The 20,927-nt window shown below is 32.2% G+C and overlaps 1 protein-coding gene and 1 long non-coding RNA gene across 4 annotated transcripts in view; one reads left to right on the top strand and one right to left on the bottom strand.

Annotated features, from left to right (window-relative positions):
* The window catches only part of LOC143230589 (uncharacterized), a 100,643-nt gene extending 88,804 nt beyond the window's left edge, over positions 1–11,839 (top strand). For all 3 annotated transcript variants that reach the window (XR_013016527.1, XR_013016528.1, XR_013016529.1), the window contains one exon: positions 11,260–11,839. This is a non-coding gene — a long non-coding RNA (uncharacterized LOC143230589). The remainder of the gene's footprint in view (positions 1–11,259) is intronic.
* The window catches only part of LOC143230587 (D-glucuronyl C5-epimerase B-like), a 41,342-nt gene continuing 20,633 nt past the window's right edge, over positions 219–20,927 (bottom strand). The window contains 3 exon segments of the mRNA XM_076464395.1: positions 219–7,414; positions 7,416–8,226; positions 11,241–11,486. Of these exon segments, the coding sequence (XP_076320510.1) occupies positions 7,198–7,414; positions 7,416–8,226; positions 11,241–11,486 (1,274 nt within the window). The 3' untranslated portion in view covers positions 219–7,197.

A 20,927-nucleotide genomic window follows, 5' to 3' on the forward strand; every position in this document is an offset into this window, starting at 1 on the left:
AATGACTGTTGACTGGTTAAGAATGTTTCACTGATCATACAATCAGACAGATGAAACTTACGTCGCACAACTGTATTCAGTTTTGAATCAATGTCATCATATACAGGATTCACGTAATATTTCAGTTCCCAGACGTTTACTAGAAACAGTATACACAGCAAGATTTATTGTTTTTTTTGTTTGTTCTTTTAGTTTCAATAAATAACAGAGCCGGCTGCTGAAAGAACAATATATATTTATATATTCTGTCACCAAATCCATTTAATACAATATAATACTAAATCCAACATTATAAAACGTTTCACAACACAAATTAGCCAATATTTATAACTGTCCCATATCAGTAAAGGCTTCTTGTTTTTTTGGTTGGTTTTTTTACATGTTATAATTTTCCTTGCCAAAATATTTGGACTTCAACTGACATTGCATCTTTCAAAATTTTCAATGGTTGGTAAATTTAACATATCTACATTTCACAACTATATAGCCCAGTTTTTTGTACGAGTACATATACATATTTTTTCCCATCATCTTTATCCAGTGGTAAATGTTAATATATACCATTCTATAAAAATAACAAAGAACCTTTATAATTCACACACTTTCAAAAGGTAGAAATAAGGTTAACATCTATCTTACAAAAAAAACAAAACCATCTAATATCAACCCCCTAAAACTTGTAAACTTATGGCACATAACTTGCAGCATCAAAAGATATTAAGCTTTAATAGACCTAATACAAACTAAATTGCTCTAGTAAATATTCACAACTGTTGGAAAGATTAGTAACACATTCTCAGTGAAAGTAGTTAAATAGCTCTTACCACATTAAAGAAAGTGGTTAGTATTAAACAATAGATTCTACTGATGGCAATGTCATTCGAAACAAATTAGTTTTAAGTAGATTAAATATATGGTGTATATACATGAAGAAAGAATTATGGGGAAAATGTTTTGTGGTGGAGATGGCACACTCTGCAATTAACAAGGTAAAATATAAATTTATACAAACAGTAATTCCAAGATATACATAAAATGTGTTACTTGACCAGTATGAAAGTATAAAATAACCCGATAACAACCAAAACTACAGCATGAGTAATCTAATAAACCCGATAACAACCAAAACTACAGCATGAGTAATCTAATAACTAGATACTCATCAAACGAGCTCTAAAAACTTTACATCCTATAGGTCGTGACCCTAAATGCTACAACTGTTGTAATTTCATGCTGGATACAAATTACAAGAAGCTATATAATATGCTCCAATCCCTGATATGCTTATGTACAAATAAGATAACAGAGATGAAAAGTATGAGCTACTATTATTGCTTCCTAGTTCTTATAACTAACAGGTCAGTGGTGTAATGGAGAAGAAAAAACAAAATGTTGACCTGAAATCAATCATGGATAGTAATAGTTAACTCTTCCACTGAATCAAATAATACCCATTAAATATTGTAATCTGTTCATTGAATTATGATAATCAATTTCAAAGAAATAATGACTTAACGGGGCCACAATAAATTAACAATTTATTGGAAAACCCTTTCCTATAATGTAGATTACAGCAAGAAGACAAACCACTATCTTAAAAATAAAATGGAATAATACCATTAATACAGTATTACAGATAACATGAACAGTAAAGAATGGGGTCAAAGCTGTTTGTTCTCTCACTTTGATAATAGCATCAGTTGGCAAATGTGCTCGATAGCTAGTTTTACTTCTTTTCAGCCTCTGTAAATTTGGAAACCAACAACGCTACCTGAACTGTTACAGTATGATCTGTAATACGTTTTGTTTTATTTAAAACTTTTGTCACCACTGGTATTAAGGTAGATAAGACTAATTTACTGCAACATTACAGATGACAGAACAGTACTAGGAGTAATTTAATAAAGCACTACAACTCTTCAAAACTTACAGCCGAGTCCACATATTTTAATTTTTTACTGAAAGATAAACAAAAGATTATATGACTGATAGAAATAGTGCAATAGGGACTTACACAGAAAAAAAATGTAATTTGAAAATTCTTACCTATCAGAGTAAGTTCCTGCTTTCAAAAAAAAAGGTATATTTTCATTTCCAACTTAATATTAAAAATGTTTAATTTATGTCAGTAAATTTGCTTTTAACCCCTGGCAATCTATAAACTATTAAGAAAAATATAGGATATTCTCCCAGGAATAAAATAGAATCAGGCAACTGTATATACTACTGACAGTAACAGCTATACAGAAAGCCTCAATATGAGGCACTACAGTGCCAACGTGTTACACTGCCGACATAAAACAGCAGTCACCATAGCACTAGTGTTTTCAGCTTGGAGAAATACAACAGATGCCAAAGTGTCAGCACCCCCAGCCTGCTAAAGCAAATATTAAGAGTATAAGCCAGCTTAGTATATACAGTCCTAGTTATGCATAACTGTTAAGCATTTAGCTGTTTGTTTCCAAGTTACATGTTAACAATGAGTATTTCATTAACAGTCTCCAATTACTGCAATAAAATATTTTTAACAGACAGAGTTTATGTATTTCTTATCATTTCAACTCTGGAAGGTGAGTTCTAAAAAAACTCAGTTTCTTCAGACCTAATTGTCAGTACATGGTAGGCTGACAGAAAGGATATATTAGTGATTGATTGGACACTTTCAATTGCCATCCTGCTGGTGATAATGATACACTAACACATATCTTTAGGTCTTACATTTCATGAGAAAAGTGTTTTTTAAGCTAAGTACATACCAAGTTGGTCATATCATATCTACGGTCAAGCAACTATGCTTTCCCTTGGTGTAGAACATTGTACAGTCAGATCCAAGTTACAACACAGTATTCCTTCTATCACAAATGACTAAAACAGTTCTGGGGAGGCCAAAGTACTTTCAGGGATCCAAATTCCAGGTTACAAGTTAACTAATCTAAATAGAGATCTCAAAATGGTGTTTTCTTAACATGCTAAAAATTTACAAAAATTGAGACAAAATTACCTGAAATACAAAATTTGTAACATTTTGAGAAATGCAGCCACACAAGTCTTAAAGATCAGTGAATCTGTATTGGTATACTGTTGCTCAGTAATATTATGCTCAAGGTTTAATGTAATTTCAGTACTGTTTCACCAGAGGTCCTCTTTTGTGTAGTATAATATCGCTAAGAAATTAAATGAAACCAACTCACTTCGGAACAATTCCTTAACAAGATATACTTGTTGAAAGATAGAGTTTGATAAGAAAAGAAAACTCTAGTGGTGTCCATAACTGTCATTTATCATTAGATGATGTTAATTTAGAGTAACTTAACAACTAACCTTGCATTAACAAAAAGTAGTTATTATGCCTGACTTTGTCCAGTTGGAGTTGTAGAGAAAAGTTGATGATATGAGAAACATGTTTTTAACCTTCCCAAACATTCAAGTTGAGGACTATTAATGACAAGACTTGGACTTTCTGATAAACTTAATTTGCTTTTAAAATTCTAAAACATATGACTCCACATTTTGAAAGCTACACTAAAATTAAATGCTACTTAAACACCCAATATTTTCAAGGTAAAATAGGAATCTTGCACTAACAATATTCATTTTAAAGTTTCTTATTTGTCCAACATATGGTTATTGTAAAAGCTTGCAATTTCCAGAGACTGGCATCCTCAGATGACCAATTATCTTTGTTCTACAATTAGTTCTACCTAATATGAAATAAACATATGATTTTCACCCTTCCTTCTCTCTTTCATTATATACATAAATATAAAATAATAGTAGACACTGTTTTAGTTTTAAATAGATTTTACCACTAATACTTGCAAACTGTATGGATTCTATGACCTATCACCAATACAGACGACATTAACACACCATTTCTATATGGTACATTTAAAAGTTTTTCTACACAGACAGACAAACATAGCTTCATCATCGTTAGTTCATTATGTTTGAACAAAAGCAGTAATTCAATATTTCTGATTATATACAATACTACTAAACATGTCCCCTAGTGTTAATCTTTTGAACCAACCCAATTATACAGAAGTAATACTGACTATAATTCCAAATTAATTAAGTGTATCTCCACAAAATATATGTAAGTTTTAAAAAAATCAAAAGTGTTAATAAAGAAGTACAAGTTGGACTCTGTATGAAGTTGTGTCAAGAATAAAAGTGCTTGGGGTATAACCATTAGGACCTCCTAACTACAGACACCTCTAAGGTGTCTTTCTCTATTCTAATACAAATTGTCAAAACGTTTTTGACAATTTTGTCGAGAAATTGGCAATGCGGGGTAAAATGAATGGTTGATAACCTCGACATCATGTAAAATGACATTCTGTACAATGTCAAGGCATCATCCTTTTGACATTCATCTATTCTCATAGGGTTTATTTTATAATCTTAAATGGTTTTAAAACCTATTGATTACATAAAAAACAACACAACTTGGGTTCACATTGTATGCACTATTTACAAATACTATTGAATTTAAAGAAAAACTTAATTAGTAACAAATTACTGTAACAATCAGAAAAAGCCACCCAGGAATCCTGTATTATTTGTACACCTTCACGAGCTAGGAATGTGGATAAATTACGATCATGATAAAAACAATGTGTTTTAAGACTGGTGTAGTCAACAGTGGACCTAAACTTGGCCTAACCAAACTAAATATCTTAGGAACTGACGTAAATCACAACGACTCAATTTGGATATTTTTGTAGAATTAAACAGTTTACTTGAGTGATTAAATATCACATATCAAACAATACACCTAGTTTTAGTAGAGAATAATACAACTTGCCAGCTCACAAAACTACATGTGAATGCTATGGCCACTGTATTTCATCTTCTTTTGACAGATATGAACAATCCAGTGAAAGTTACAATATGCATGCACATACCTTTGTGTCTCTCAAGCCAGGTGGTACTGTCTAGTCAGTATACCATTCTGCCCATTTCTGGGCTAGTTTAAATAAAGAGATGCAAACAGACAACAGGTAACAAAGACATGTATGTCAACAGTTTTACACAATGGTAAAGAAGTTTTTAAAAACTAAATAAATCACATAAACAGTAAAATATTAGTTGTATAAACCTTAATTATGTGGTCAGTTTTCAGCAACAACAAAACATAATTTTAGTTACAGAAATAGCTTGTCAAAAACTGGTTATTCTTATCTGTTCGCAACAAAATTAAAATACAGAATAAACTGCAGTTGATACTCTTAATTGGACATGTATGTCCATTAAGATGGTTTTCTAAATAAAAACAGATGAAAACTTAAAAGTTCAAAACAGTATTCAACTTAGATATTTGCCTACACCAAAACTCACTGAGTGCCAAACATGTGCAAGCACTTCTTAGTAAGGATACAGACAAATAACTGCTTGCTTTAAAAACAATTCTGTTTCTGCCATTTAAGAACATTAGCCTTTCTTTATAATAATGAAAGATAGTTAACTACTGAAAAAAATAACTAAAGCATTTATATAAACTTGTCACAGTTTCACAAAATATCTTCATTTTGATTCTTAAGTTGTGAAAGTTTCCTAAAAGCTGTAAGCAAAGTCAAGGAACCTTTGATATAATCAGCAAGCAAAATAAAACATATTTAACCAGCTAACAACATAGGAATTGTGTTCATTCTCAACTTTGCAAAAATTTATAAAAAGAGCAAACTGCCAAACTAGTCTAAACATATCTGTTTTGATTTCAGCACTTTATACTATTAACCTTAAGGTTCATCATGGAAACCTTCAAACATTGAAATTGTACTTATGACCCATAAGTTGATGAAATCTTTTAAAAAATAAGACAAATACAAAAAAAAGTAATAATAAATCATTCCAATTTAACTGATCACAATACGTAGGATTACATTCCTTCAAATTTTAAATAAAAAATAATAATGGTATAGCTAATTTCTCTCTCTTTCATTATGAATTATTTACCCTGCTTTTCCAATTAGAATAAAATTTTGATTTTCTTTTCTCCTTGTACACAATTCCACTAGGGCCTAATCTAGCTCCACATTCCAACTAGTTATCTAACAGAATTCTTCAATTTCATTTTAGAAACATAGGTAATACTCTGCCAACTTCTTTGTTTGAAACAATTGTGTTACTTGTCATAAAAGAACACAGTTTTAGATGGAACATCAGCAAACAGTAAATATAATGTTGCACATTTTGTACTTTCACTGGAAACATTTAGTAAAACTTGTTAAAAACTAGTGTGAGCCACTTGCTTTAATTATCCTTGATTGTTAGTCTCCAGTGTTTCATGCCCATATTTTAATAAGGAAAAAGGATCTTCAGTGTTGTAGAATATCACAGCTAAACCCTGTTTGTTTGTTGTTGTTTCCCTTAATGATAATATTCTATATACTATCAGAACTCTATCACCCACTCTGAATGTTTCTGACATAAAGCTATCTTTTGCATTGTGGCTAACCTTGAGAGATCTATAATTTAAGGTTAACTACTTCATTTCAGAAAAGCCTGAATTTCCAACTAAATTACATTTTTCTAGAATATCCACATAATTAATTAAACATTCTTCCTCATTCTGAAGGACACAAGAGTGCAACATAAATAATTAATTAAATAACAAAAAATTAATCATATTAGTTGAGGAGATAAACTAGGTTAGGCCTCAAGTGTAGGAGTTCTGACAGATATTTAAATAAATAAGATAACCATAGCAACGTGTTAAACAAGGTGCTGTTTCACATATCTTTGTACATTGTTTTACAAAAGAAAAAAAAGCTTAAATAAAAAACTTCTGAAAACAAAATATACAGAAAAATTTAAAAGGGAAGTTCCATTTTTAAAATTAATCAGTTATCACATGGCGGTTAAGAACTTGGTTTGTGTAGTGTAATTTTTCTTTTTTTAGTCATTGAAAGATTAAATTACATTCTCCATGTAACAAAGTTATTACTGTAAGGCCAAAAAGCTGTCTTTCTCACATTTGTTTTTATAGTTCTTTCACAGACTGCAAGAACATAGCTAAGAGCTGTAAATGTCACAAAACTACTTAAATACACCCACCATGAAAGCCCTATTTTATTTATAGTTTGTAACATAAGGAACTGTGCAATGGTTGTATATGATCTTTCACCAAGCAATGTAAGCAATTGTGTTAACGGTTGTTTTTAACATAAATAATTTATTTTGTAAAAAGACATATCAGTTGTGAGCTGCTCGCTTGCCCTTCATGTAGTCTATCCATCGGTTAGCAGTAGTTTTAAAAATGGGGTCAGAGTTGAAAGTGCTCAGTAGCATTAACTGGTTAATGTGAGTTGTATGGTAATCCCACCGGGCCAAGTTAGGTGCCACTCCTCCCAGCGAGAAGTGTCGAAGGTCGTAAGCAGACCCAGAACCCGTGTCAAAGAGTGGCAACATCTTTTGAGGACACCATCCCATCTTCATAGAGTTTGGATGCTGTTTTGCAATCTTTGTGTGTGCAGGTCATTTTGAGGTCGTAAAGACCTATAAGAGAGTAGATGAACCCATTGAGGACATACGAACTGGGTGTGGTGGGATACTCTTCATACCAAATGTATTTTCCAGCAAATGTGGTCATCACTCCATGATTTTCAGATCGCACTTTGAAAGGCTCTATGGCATTCATTGCAGAATGGAGATAAGTCAAGTTTCCTGTAACATTGAAGGCCCTAGTAAGTACAGAGATTGCCTGACCCTGTCCCATTGCAGAATACCAACCAGGAGCTAAATCAGCCATCCCAGGAGAAAGACGTCGTATAACCATTATTGGCCATCCACCATTTTCATCTTGGTGGTGGACAAACCAATTGGCAACTGCAAAAAAGTGAGCCATGTGGGCAGAAGAACAAAGAGTGATGTTGTCTACGTAACCCCATCCCTGAAGTGTAATGCTATGAACTCTTGCACTTCGCAGCTTTGCCTTCTTTTTAGAACCTTTTGTTAGCATCAGTCCTTTTTGTAAGTCCACAACAAGGTCACGTGTCACTTTTGTCCAATCCTTACTAGTCCCTATCCCTAGGAAGACTTCATTGTCTTGTGCAGAGATAAGCGAGTCAGTCATTACATAATGTAATCTGTAAATCGAATGTTTACCTCCAATTATGACCACTGTCACTGTGACACTTGCTACCATTCTCAAGTCAAAGGCCAAGGTTGTATCAGTGGAATCAGTTTCCAATGTCAGAGTAAGGCCTGGATCAGTTTCAGAACCTGTAATAAATAAAACAAACATTTAAAAATGTTAACACAAGCTGCTTTAAAGAATGTTCATGATTTAATCTTTCTCAAAGATACTTTTTGGAGTTTCTAGATGATAAAAACTAAAATCATCTCGCACTCGAACGTTGTAACCTAATAGTTTATCTTCTGCCTCATTTAAAATGTAATTCAAATCAAGTTGATCACATTTGTCAGTGAGTCAGTTATGTATTTTATAGCACCTAATTACAGGTTGATTGGAGAGAACAGCCTTCTTTATGCAGCATAAGGGGCTCATCATAATTTTTTTTTTTATATTCTATGACACTTCCTTGCAGATCTTGGTAGAGAACAAATCTTCCTAATCATTACATTTATTGCAGAATTAGTTATTCAGGCTTTTGACCATAAATCTATTATAAGAAGCAAGAATTTCTGGCTATGTTTATGCAATATTTAAAAATATATACCCATGTCTTACCTGTGCAGGAAATACTATTTTTCAGAAATACACGTAGCTTAGGTTAATGATTCTTCATTTCTGAACCCAAATATGAATCCACATTACAGATAAGGAAAACTTCTCAACGTTTTCCTTAACTTAATAATTGTAAACTATGATGTACATCCCCTGCTCTTACCATTCTCACCATTAAAAGTGATAAAAAAAACACATCAACACAATAAATTCCTTTAACAATCTTAAACACCTCAAATCAGATCCCCTCTAACTCTTCTATTTTCACAGAAACACGAATTCACAGATATCAACCAATCCTCATATCATAACCTTTCCAACAATTCAACACCCCCTTCTACAATAAGGAGCTCAAGATTCCAAATATGGCCTAACCAATGACACTATTACTTCTTAAAACTTATATTTAATATTTCTGTAGATACAACTTAAAATTATCATAACCCTTCTACTAGTAAGACCACACTGCCTGAATTGCTTAAGAGACTGATCGACCAAAACACCAATATTAGAGTTGTAATTCAAACTGTAATATCATCTTGCTTATATTATAATTAATTAAAATCATCTGCCATTTATTCACCCAATCACGAAATAATCCAAATAGTTTTTCAAGGCAATAACATTCTCCCCAATGTCAGCAACACCCAAAACTTTGATCTCATCAGCAAATTTAAATAACTGATTATTCCTTAATTGATGTCATTGATGTAGCTAAGAAAGATCAAAGGTCCTAAACACAGAGCCCTCAGGTACATTTAATTCAACCTTCTGCTTTCTTCCATCCAGCAATTCTTTTATCCAATTAGCTAACTTATCCCTCATAGATAATTTTTTACAAGAATTTTATGTGGCAACTTGCCTTTAGTTCTGGATGTGATTCATCTGGATTTTCCAAAGATTTACCGAAGTAATACCATGCTGACCATTAAATAACTTTACAAAACATCTTCCACCCCTGATGTAAGAGTGACATGTCTTTAATCAAGGGGGCAAGTGTTATCACGTCCATTGAAAAGCAAAGTTAACCATACTAATTGGGTGTATTCATAAAGGAAATACCAGTGTTAATCACATCTAGCACATCAAATGAAAGAAATAGTTTTCTTATTTCTTAAGTGTGCATAAAAGTATCAGTACCTTAACTGGTTGAACACATTTCTCTTATGCTTAAAAAGACCAAGGTACGATTGAATAATAAAGAATGTATGTCAAATAACTTCTACATTCTTAACTAACATATTTCTGTAGCTGCCTGTTTACTGACTCTTCACCAACAGAGCTCCCTTATCACAAAATAGTTGAAAAATTATGTAACTCTTACCATCCTCAAACTGATCTAAAACCCAAGTTTTAAACCCAATTATAACTTAAAAACTTTCCTACGACTGAGATTGTACACTGATTACCCATTGTTCACATCTCCTCTACCTACATATGTGCAAAGACCAAAATATTAGTAAATTAGACATCAACTTAAAGTATAAGCACTTTATCATATGCACATATGAAAAGTTACAAACCCTGTCAACTCAGGATCACAAACAGGGCATCCAGTTTTTATCTCCATTTTTAAAATTATCTCCATGACTAAACACAATACTGAATGTTTAATAAACCAGATATTATACATAAAAAACTTCACACACTTGTTCTACCCTTTACATCATACATTTGTTTGGTACCTCTAGATTCTGAAATGTTTAATAAACCAGATATTATACATAAAAAACTTCACACACTTGTTCTACCCTTTACATCATACATTTGTTTGGTACCTCTAGATTCTGAAATGTTTAATAAACCAGATATTATACATAAAAAACTTCACACACTTGTTCTACCCTTTACATCATACATTTGTTTGGTACCTCTAGATTCTGAAATGTTTAATAAACCAGATATTATACATAAAAAACTTCACACACTTGTTCTACCCTTTACATCATACATTTGTTTGGTACCTCTAGATTCTGAAATGTTTAATAAACCAGATATTATACATAAAAAACTTCACACACTTGTTCTACCCTTTACATCATACATTTGTTTGGTACCTCTAGATTCTGAAATGTTTAATAAACCAGATATTATACATAAAAAACTTCACACACTTGTTCTACCCTTTACATCATACATTTGTTTGGTACCTCTAGATTCTGAAATGTTTAATAAACCAGATATTATACATAAAAAACTTCACACACTTGTTCTACCCTTTACATCATACATTTGTTTGGTACCTCTAGATTCTGAAATGTTTAATAAATATTACACATTATTTTGTTTGTGTTTTACTGAACTACTAAATTAAATTTTCTAAAAAATGAATAGCAGTAAATTCACAGTCTATTTAACTTACCACTTTATTCAAGTTATATAAACTTTAATACTAGATTTTGTCTTAAAACATAAGTTATTATTATTTACTAAGTAATATGTGACTAAATAAGAAACACTGCCATTATTCATATCTTATCTGACTTCCTGCTAAGTTTTATGATCTATTTTGTATCTTTGCTCTCAAAAACACATAAACATTACATACCATCTGTTTTAAATTCAAGGACTTTCCTGTTGGTGGCTTCATCAAGAACTCTTTTCAGTGGGATCCTTGTTTTACCAATAGTGGACATCGTCCATTGTGCTAAGGGAGGTTTTTCACCACCATCAACCAGAGTTGTGGACGGACTCTTTTCTGTAAGATTCTTGCTGAAATGGCTCAGCCCAAACTGGGCAATCTGGATTGGGTAAAAATGACCATGGGAATCCCACTGAGTTGAGATTGGAACACCTATAAAACCATCAGAATAAAACTATTCAAGAGCCAAAGAATATTACTACAAAACAAGATATTTGTTATATCCCATGAACAAAATTTAAGGACCATGTCACCTTGATAGCTGTAGAAAGGCTCTTTATTGCTAGTAAAAGTATTAATACACCAAGTTTTAAATCTTACATTTTATAGCTTTAACCAAACATTTCTTGAAGAACTAAGAAAATTAATTTCAGACTTCACCTTGTGAATCAATATACTTTTATAGGAGACTGTTCATCACTAGCCCTTGCAAAGATCTTAAACGAATCAGAATGAACAACAAGCATTCTTCTATAGTATGCTCTAATAAATGTAGCATGTTCTTTTGTTTGTTTTAACAGTTTTATTTTTGTAGGACTAATATATCCTTGATGTCTGCAAGGACAAGTAAACTTATGAACTAGTAACTATAAATTTAGTATCTGGTCTTTAAGGAAAGAAAGTAGACAACAACTAGGTTTAGATACACACCTTAATTGTAAATGTGGGTATATCCTTTGAGTAACCTATTTCAGCTGATTCTTTATAACTGAAGAATATTTAGACACTTAAACTGGACAGGAAATACTTCATATTTAATTGAATCTCACATAGAAACATTTATGCATAAAAAGTCCTCAATGAATAGCTTTGTATTAGATATTTTATAAGCATAATGAAATAATATTTTAACTAAATTTTCATTAAAAGTTTTTGAAACATAAACCTGTAATTGTTTCCCTATGATAAATCTCACATTAGAAGTATCCATTATTGTTACTAATTAAGGTATTTAAAAAGTAGAATGTATGGTTTACAGTAAACCTTATACTAGTATGTTTACTGTTTAGCTGTTGAAGATTTTGTTTGTATTACTGTACATTATCTTCTAATGATATATTTGTACACAAATCATTTTCAAACTGTAGTTGAATTTCTTGAGAAACCTAAAAACTCTCTCCCAGACAATATTCATTTGTGGCAGATGTTTTTAAAAAATCAACTACAAAAGCAATCAAAGCATGGTTATAAATGTTTGATACAATTGGTTGTAAGGAACATGTTTCATTGTTTGTTTGTTTTCTTAATTATCAGGATAAATTCCTGATGGGCTAATGTTCAAGTTCTATTTTAAATTTTAAATATTTTCATTCTTTAATGTTAGTGATCTTTGTAATTTTTAAATATTTAGTACAATCATTAACTGTTTCTTCTGCTTTATTTATATAATTATCTTTATCTAAAATTACAGTTACCATTATCTGATTTAGAAGAATTTTATTCTGCTTTATTTATATAATTATCTAAAATTACAGTTACCTTTGTCTGATTTAGAAGTAACAATTCTATTCTGCTTTATTTATATAATTATCTAAATCTAAAATTTCAGTTACCATTATCTGATTTAGAAGTAACAATTCTATTCTGCTTTATTTATATAATTATCTTTATCTAAAATTACAGTTACCATTGTCTGATTTAGAAATGAGCTAACCCAGAATGACTGTATTCACATTCAATAATATCAAGTTTCTATTTCCAACTATCATTATTTAACTCAATATCAAAACTCAAATTCAGTCAATTAATTTCAAATTTAAAAATATATTTTTAAGAACATAAATGACTGACTTTTGGTCAGACATTACACCAGTATGCATCTTATCTGGAACACTGTACAAGTGTTGTAATGTAAATAAATAGTTATATAAATACAGTAGATAATTTAAACAATGAAGGCTGTCTCTTACAACAATCATGTCAATACCAGAATTTGGCTGATTTTTTGTTGATTTACCATGAAATGAATATTCTCTGAAAGAGAAATTTGAACTAATGTTTGATAGAGATATGAGTTATGTTACTTTTGACATTATATCACTATATATGGAAACACTGTCAGAAGAAATTATACAGTTCAAGTGGTAAGTTGGTGACCAAAGATAAATCCATCATTGTGTCTATCCCAAATTTTTTAAGTGATAAGCTTTATGACCAGGTTGATGTCACTAAAACTGAGACTGGTGCCACCTCCTTGAATGAAACAAAAACATGTTGGTTTGTGGTTTAACATTTACTTATCCTTCTTTCAAACTAAACTTTATTTTTTAACAACTTCTACAAGTTGAAAAAAGAAATTATACTACAAAATCATTTACCAAAAATTAAAAACACTGTTAATACTTTTTTTTTTTTTTACACATATAAAGCCATCATGTCATATCAGTCACCTTACATAACACTCTTTTATACTTATAATGAACGCTGTTCTGTTAAACCTATAGTTTCTAACACAAGTACGTTATTGTTAGCTATTTTTGTTTGGATTTTTACAATGGTATACACAGTAATGAATATAACTTGAAAGAGTGTTTTATTTTTCTAATGAAATGTTGAGTTTAAAGTTTAATAAGAATGTTCAGTGAATAGTGTCAGTGTAAAGTCTGTATAGTGATATTCCTTCGGAGGGGATACAACAGCCATTTATGTCTTCCAGAAACTTTTCAAACTTGCTACTAGGGAACATACTTCCTGTGTAAAGATGGGAACAAATTTGGTGGAACTGGTCAACCTTTTTATTATTAGAGGTGTGTTAGAGATACGTTTGTCATTAATAGTGATACTGAATATAATGTTTGTATGACAACACCTATCAGATAGGAACTTCTCTTGGCAGGATTTATATTTGAAAACAATATATTGATTTAGGTATTAATTTTATAATCATTACACAAGGAATTATAACCAGCCTTTGTTTATAAAAAAGTAAAATAAAGAAGGTAGATAAAGTCGGATAAACACTTTTGGTAAGCTTATAATCTCTAAATAATATACCAAAGTGACGCGCAATTTCACATTTTGCCAAAAGATGGCGAGCCAGTCAACTACTAATATTTATCATTAAATTACAAATAAAATACATGTTCAAAAACAGCATAATAAATCCAGTGAATACTATAGTCTCTGCAAAACAAAATACACAAAATTAAGAGATTCGTATAAAAATAATCTACATGAACTTTTATCTTTCTTCAACAAGTTCATTGTATTTAATTATGTACAAAATGAGTACAAAAACATTGATGTGTACTATAAAGTTAATGTGGGCCGTAAATACTTCTACTTGGTTATAAAATAAAAACTCCAGTAACCGAAACGTTGCCGTAGCAACCACATTTAGATGTGCAGAATTCACAACAATTATAGTTTAATTAACAAAATTAAGTCAAAGAATTTCAGTCATGTTTTTGTGTTACATAAATCAGATGTTAAAAGTAGCTAATATAAAGTGTATCAGACAAACGGGAACCTATATACACACAATATAAAAGGATCGATACAAGAAAACTTAAATAAGTCTTATGACAAATAACTTCACCAGCATCATTCCAAGGCTTTCAAAATGTACGTTACATGGACCAACTAAAATGTCTGGTTTTCTTTACTTCGATGCAATGCGTGCAGCCAAGATGTCCTTGTAAAATAAAAACACGAACCTCTTTCTACGAACGACACCTAGTTTGAAATTCGAACTTTGAGTACGTTTTAAGTGTTTTTACGGATGAAAGAAAAGGAGAAAAAATACATTCCAAACGAACGCTCCCCTGCGAGCATAGGAGAAAAAAAAATAAGTGTCAAATAGTTAATCGATGACAGGAAACCTTTGGCTCACTCAGACCGGATTAAGAACTTGTGAAGAAGGCTTAGAACTAAACTTCACAGACAGTTCAGTTCTATTTATTGACTGCAATTTCAGCATCATCTATGAAAATGGATTGATTAACACTTATAATGCATCCACAGTGTCATTTGCGTGGTATATTTTATGGTCTGTCTGTCTTTGCAATTAAGCACAAAGCTACACAACGGGCTATCTGTGCAATGCCCACTGCTGGTATCGAAACCCGATTTATAACGTTATAAATCCGCAGACATACCACTGTGTTACATTGAGACATGTTTTGTAGTATCGCATGGATTCAAACTCTGATCGCTAGCGCCAAAACCCAAAGCTCTAAAGAGCTAACCATCGCCTGTTAAGAAAGTCTATAATAATAAAACAAAAACAAAAAACATAAATTTCAGGTCAACAGACAAAAAATGTCGGACATTTACACTGTCTGGAGAGGGTGCTACTATGTACAAAAATATTTTTATATCAACAAATGAAGTTACTGTAAAAACTGTAACTATAAATAAATTATGTGAGTTATAATTCTGTTTCAACACGATGACTTTTTATAGTAACATTTCAGACAAAAAAGTGAAAATTTGTTGATCAATAACCACTGTCAAATACATAGTTTTAAGTATTCAAGCCCATTTCTGACAGAGAAATGTTCATTTAGTACTTCATATATACACAGACAGGTAATACAAATTGAGGAAGGAATGAAACACAAGGTTAACCATAGATAAGAAACTTAACGTGAAAATAACAGTGACAAAACAACAGTGTACTGTCAATATAGAACTATTTAATGTTTCACGTATTTGATTTGATTTTGATGTTACGTGTTCTGTTACGTGGGAAATTAATTTTATACCATCTGAGGCTCAGGAAAGTCAGTCACTGTGTGTGCCTACTGTGTGTGCTGACAGAAGACACAAAAGTTTATTGACCAAACGAAAATCTATGTAAGCTTGCCCTGAACAGGACGTAATTAAAACATTTCAGATTTAATGAATAATTGAGTCCCGTGTCTGCAGACAACGGACCCTTACTAACAAGCTGCAACTAGGGTACATGAACCATCAACTGTATGTATCCTGACGGGTCACCATAACAAATGTAGGATGCATTTTATGACATCACCGCGACTACATTTGATATTACGTGTCACCACGATAACGTACGACACATTTAAAACGACAAAATGACCACCTACGATATATTTTATGATGCCTCACTGCAACTAAATTTGATATTATACGTCACCACGACAACATATGACACATTTAATACGTTACCATGACAACCTACGATATATTTTATGACGCCTCACTGGGACAACATTTGATAGCATTGGTTACCAAGACAAGACATGTGTGTGTTATAACTCACCACGACTGGGTAGGATACACCTGGACACTAGAAATAAACGACCTTAGTTGTTTTTTTTTATTTAATTAAACACTCAGCCCTCCTGAAAAAGTAGTAAAACGAAACGTTGAGTGTTTAATTAAATAAAAAACAACTAAGGTCGTTTATTTCCTGTATTAATGTTTTGTGTACACTCACATTAAATAGTTATATAATATGAACAGCTCTTGAAAAGCCTCTGTCGCATCATATATATATATATTTATTAACTTCCAATTAAAAATACTTATAATTAAATATACTCCTCTTACTTAGAATGCGTTATTTTACCAACTTAATACCCGTTGCGGTTAACGGCATTTTCGGCCATAATCCCAATAATATCTCACGTGGTTAGCCGTAAAACCTGGCGAATCACAATAATATCTACAATAAAGTATTGAAAACAATAAAGTTGATACATTAGACACTTCCACCAACTGTGTTAACGAAAGTAACACGAAAGAACGCAACAAACCAGGAGTCCTTCGAATGGTACATTTCTTCTAAATGTGCAACACAGATACGAAGGTTAAAATTATGGAGTGAGTTGAAGAAATCCTTTCAGGAATCGTTTTGTACTTCCCCAAAATAAATTATCATTATTCATATAACACGTTAATTAAGTTGAAATAATTACCCGTCTTGTAATCAACTGTGTTGAAGCAGTCTTTCTGTAACGAACATGTTTACATATTAAATTATGTTATGTGGAAAATGTTGTACAACATAAAAAATCATTTATATTTTATGTGAGCACCAACTACACATGCCTGACAAACCGTATATAAAAATGGAGTTCTAAATATACTTTCATTAATGCTCGTTACTGGCAAGCATGGCGTCACAAGCCGCCTCAGTGGCCATCTTTATCTGTAGCTCATTTAATAATGGCCAAAAGTTAAAGATAGACAAATTCAGAATGTTAAAAAAACAGAACAAAGACTACGTAAATATTTGTGAGACAGACATAATATAAGTACACGCTGGATTTATTTCTTTACTTAATTCGACGCCATCTTCACAGCAAATAACAGTACAACCAAATACCCTGGTGTAAAAAATAAAAACTAACTCAATCCAATGACAATACTCGAGCATAAAATTAACACATCTCAAATACATGAAACTTTTAACCAATATACTGCTTTATCTTAAGTTGAAATTGTAAACGCACGTAACTGCAGTAGTTAAGAGCTAACGAATACACGGGGCCTAAGTTTTAGCATTTATGAATAGGGTGTATGTCTTGCTTTATATAGTTCTCACTATACGAGGTGTATTGATTTTACCATTAGAACGTGACAATGGGAAAGTTCAATCTAGCTAAGTGCGAAACCTTGTAGTCGCTTTCCAACAATAAATTCACCCAACAGTCGGTCCCTGTGTGCGACTTGTTTAGACAGACCTGATGAAGTCGCCCCCCACATACGTTTCCCAACCCCGACGATTGGCGGTGGTGTTAAAACCCCAAAACTTTAGCTTGAATATTTTAAAATTCCACCAAAAATAAAAGCAGTTTCATTTTACCTTTCCTTATCGCGACCAAGTCTGTGTTCTGTTACTGAGCTCACGTGATGTTGACCCCAGGAGAATGGATTAATAAATGATACGTCTCGAAATTAATGGCTATAAAAATGCATCTCGGAACGTATGGTATGGGTATTAACACTTTTACTAATAAAGCAGAGAACAAAGTTTCAACCTGAAGATGACCTAAGAAGGTCGAAATGTTCTCTGCTTTATTAGTAAAAGTGTTCATACCCAAACCAGACGTTTTGAGATACACTTTTATTTCAAGTGGGTTTTTCGTCATCAAAAATAGCGCCTGTAAACTATATAGTAACAACACTGGACGTTTACACGTTATAATGCAACACCAATAATCACATCGTCTACATTAAACCAATCCTTTCCTCTAGAACAAAGAGCGATTCGAGCTTGAAACCAGTTTTTCATCAACCGCTCCTACAGAAACCAGACGTAGGAAGGACGTCAACCGGAAATTACATGCTGTATGTGAAACAAAAAGCCGTCACTTTGACGGACGATAGGATATAAGATGAAATTTCAGGTAATAACTTTAATGGTGACGAGAAATATATTATCATTTATCTTACACGTAATCTTGACACTTCCTTCTAATAAGACCGTTAATTATGTGACTATCCACTTCGTGCACGTGCATACAAAAAGTTTGTTTTTTAAATAAAATATATGAACAAATTTCTAAATGTTTTCACGAAGGTTCAAACGCTAATATTTTACGCACCTATAGCCTTCATTAATTATTTTCAGTAACTACAAAACGGAGGACTTATGAGGAATTATTCCACGTTAATTGTACCCTTTGTAACAGTGTTTTTTTTTTAACTAATTCAAATAAAAAACTTCGCGGGATAATACAGGCGCGGCCACTACGTGTCACCTGGACTTGTAAAGACAGCGCGAGACCAACATGTCCACTACAGTGTTGTAGCTCTTAACACAGAAGACGGCCATCGTACGGCTTATTTAACACCATTCACTCGTACTAATAATAACGTGCACGGTGTCAGTAGACTCAGTTATTAACACACGAAGAATTAGTGCTATCAAGTTGTCCTTTATTTTCCATAAGTTCCATCGCCGAAATTCACAGTTTTAAAGCTTAGAAAACAAGAGAAAAAAATACATTGTTTCAAGCAGTTAGTTCTCTTGATTCGGGCACAGCCTAAAGGTTAGCACATCTGTCTGTGAAGTTGAAGATCCGTGGTTTACGTCCCGTTATCGTCAAGATCTGGCGGTGGGTGCTGTTAACGAGCTCCCTTCTGTCAGATCTAGCAGTTCGTAAATTAGGGACGGTCATGCGCAGATGGTCTTTATGTAGCTTTACACAAAGATAGAAAAAGCATATATTTAATCAGTTTTATACACTAGCTCTGCAAGGCATTTTCAGTCATAACCCCAAACAAACCGAAGTTAGCAAACGTCACACAAAAAAAGTGATGTATTTCCATCAAATTATTTACAAATTTGTGTTTATATTTCACATTTTTGCTTTAGTTTTTCAAGCACAAAAAACAAAAACAAGTAAAATAAACGGATTATGTTTTGAATCTATTAATGTCTTAAATTCGATACAGTACGGTAATCAATACAAAGTGGTTTATACGTCCGTATGAGATACTGTTGTTGCCAAGTCTTGAGTTTGAAATAGCGACATTGTCTTTCAAAACTACTCTTAATGGCTTGCTCTCAAAATGGTGATTTGCGCAGTTTAACTTGAATATAGAATGTAAAACGTAAGCAGATTTTGTGTTTTTTTAACTGAACAGGAGTAGAGATCGGATGGTTTTTAAAATTGTAATTGATAACTGACACAGTCAATCAACGAAACCACTCACACAACCATTTTACTATGTGTTGAAATGTTATCTAAAAAAATAAAATAAATAAGCAACATCAAAATAAAAGCAGACTAAAACACCATAACTGTAAAAACAATTATGTGACTTATAAAAACAAAGAAAAAGAAACCGAATTCCGCCTATCGTAAGAAGGCTTAGCAATAATGCTATGCAATACACTTGTAAAAAAAACAACTGTTACACTGATTATTCTGAAAACTAATTAGTAGTTGATATACAATTTCCCATTATAAATAACAGTTTTTGGACAAATACAATATGTTTACATCACTGTAAAACGATCCAAATTATTTGAGATATAGCTGGAATTCTTTTGTAATGTATCGGTTAAAAATAAATTGACCAAACATGCTCGCCCTTTCAGCCATGGGAGCGTTATAATGTGACGGTTAATCCCACTATTAAGAGTTGGAGGTTGGTGGTGATGACTAGCTGCCTTACCTCTAGTCTTGCACTGCTAGATTAGAGACGGCTAGCGCAGATAGCCCTCGAGTAGCTTTGCGCGAAATTCAAACAAACCTAGCGTACGTTAACGGCATCCAAACACCAACTAACGCAAAACATTAGCGCAAAGATATATATTAATTCCTAACAATATTCATAGTGAACCTTATTTCCGAGAGTTAAACTGTGTGCAAGACGTTGGATTAAAAAATGGTCAAATCGTCTCATCCGAGAGACTTAGTTCAGTAATAAAACTCGCTTAGTTACAACTGAATCAATTACCACAATACAGTTTCATTAGGCCTATCCAATTGTACAGAACTTTATAACCATTTCTACAGCTCATAAATCATTCTGTATTTGATTCTGTTTTTAAGTGTATATCAATGTTGTTCATTGTATCCGATATATTGTGCATGACCTTTCCTCCAAAGGTAAACGCAAAACTCATAAAAGGAATATTTTTTAGTTCCAAAATATAGAAAGGTAAGTCAAATT

Source organism: Tachypleus tridentatus, chromosome 10 (assembly GCF_004210375.1).
Source record: "Tachypleus tridentatus isolate NWPU-2018 chromosome 10, ASM421037v1, whole genome shotgun sequence".
Lineage (NCBI taxonomy): Eukaryota > Metazoa > Arthropoda > Merostomata > Xiphosura > Limulidae > Tachypleus > Tachypleus tridentatus.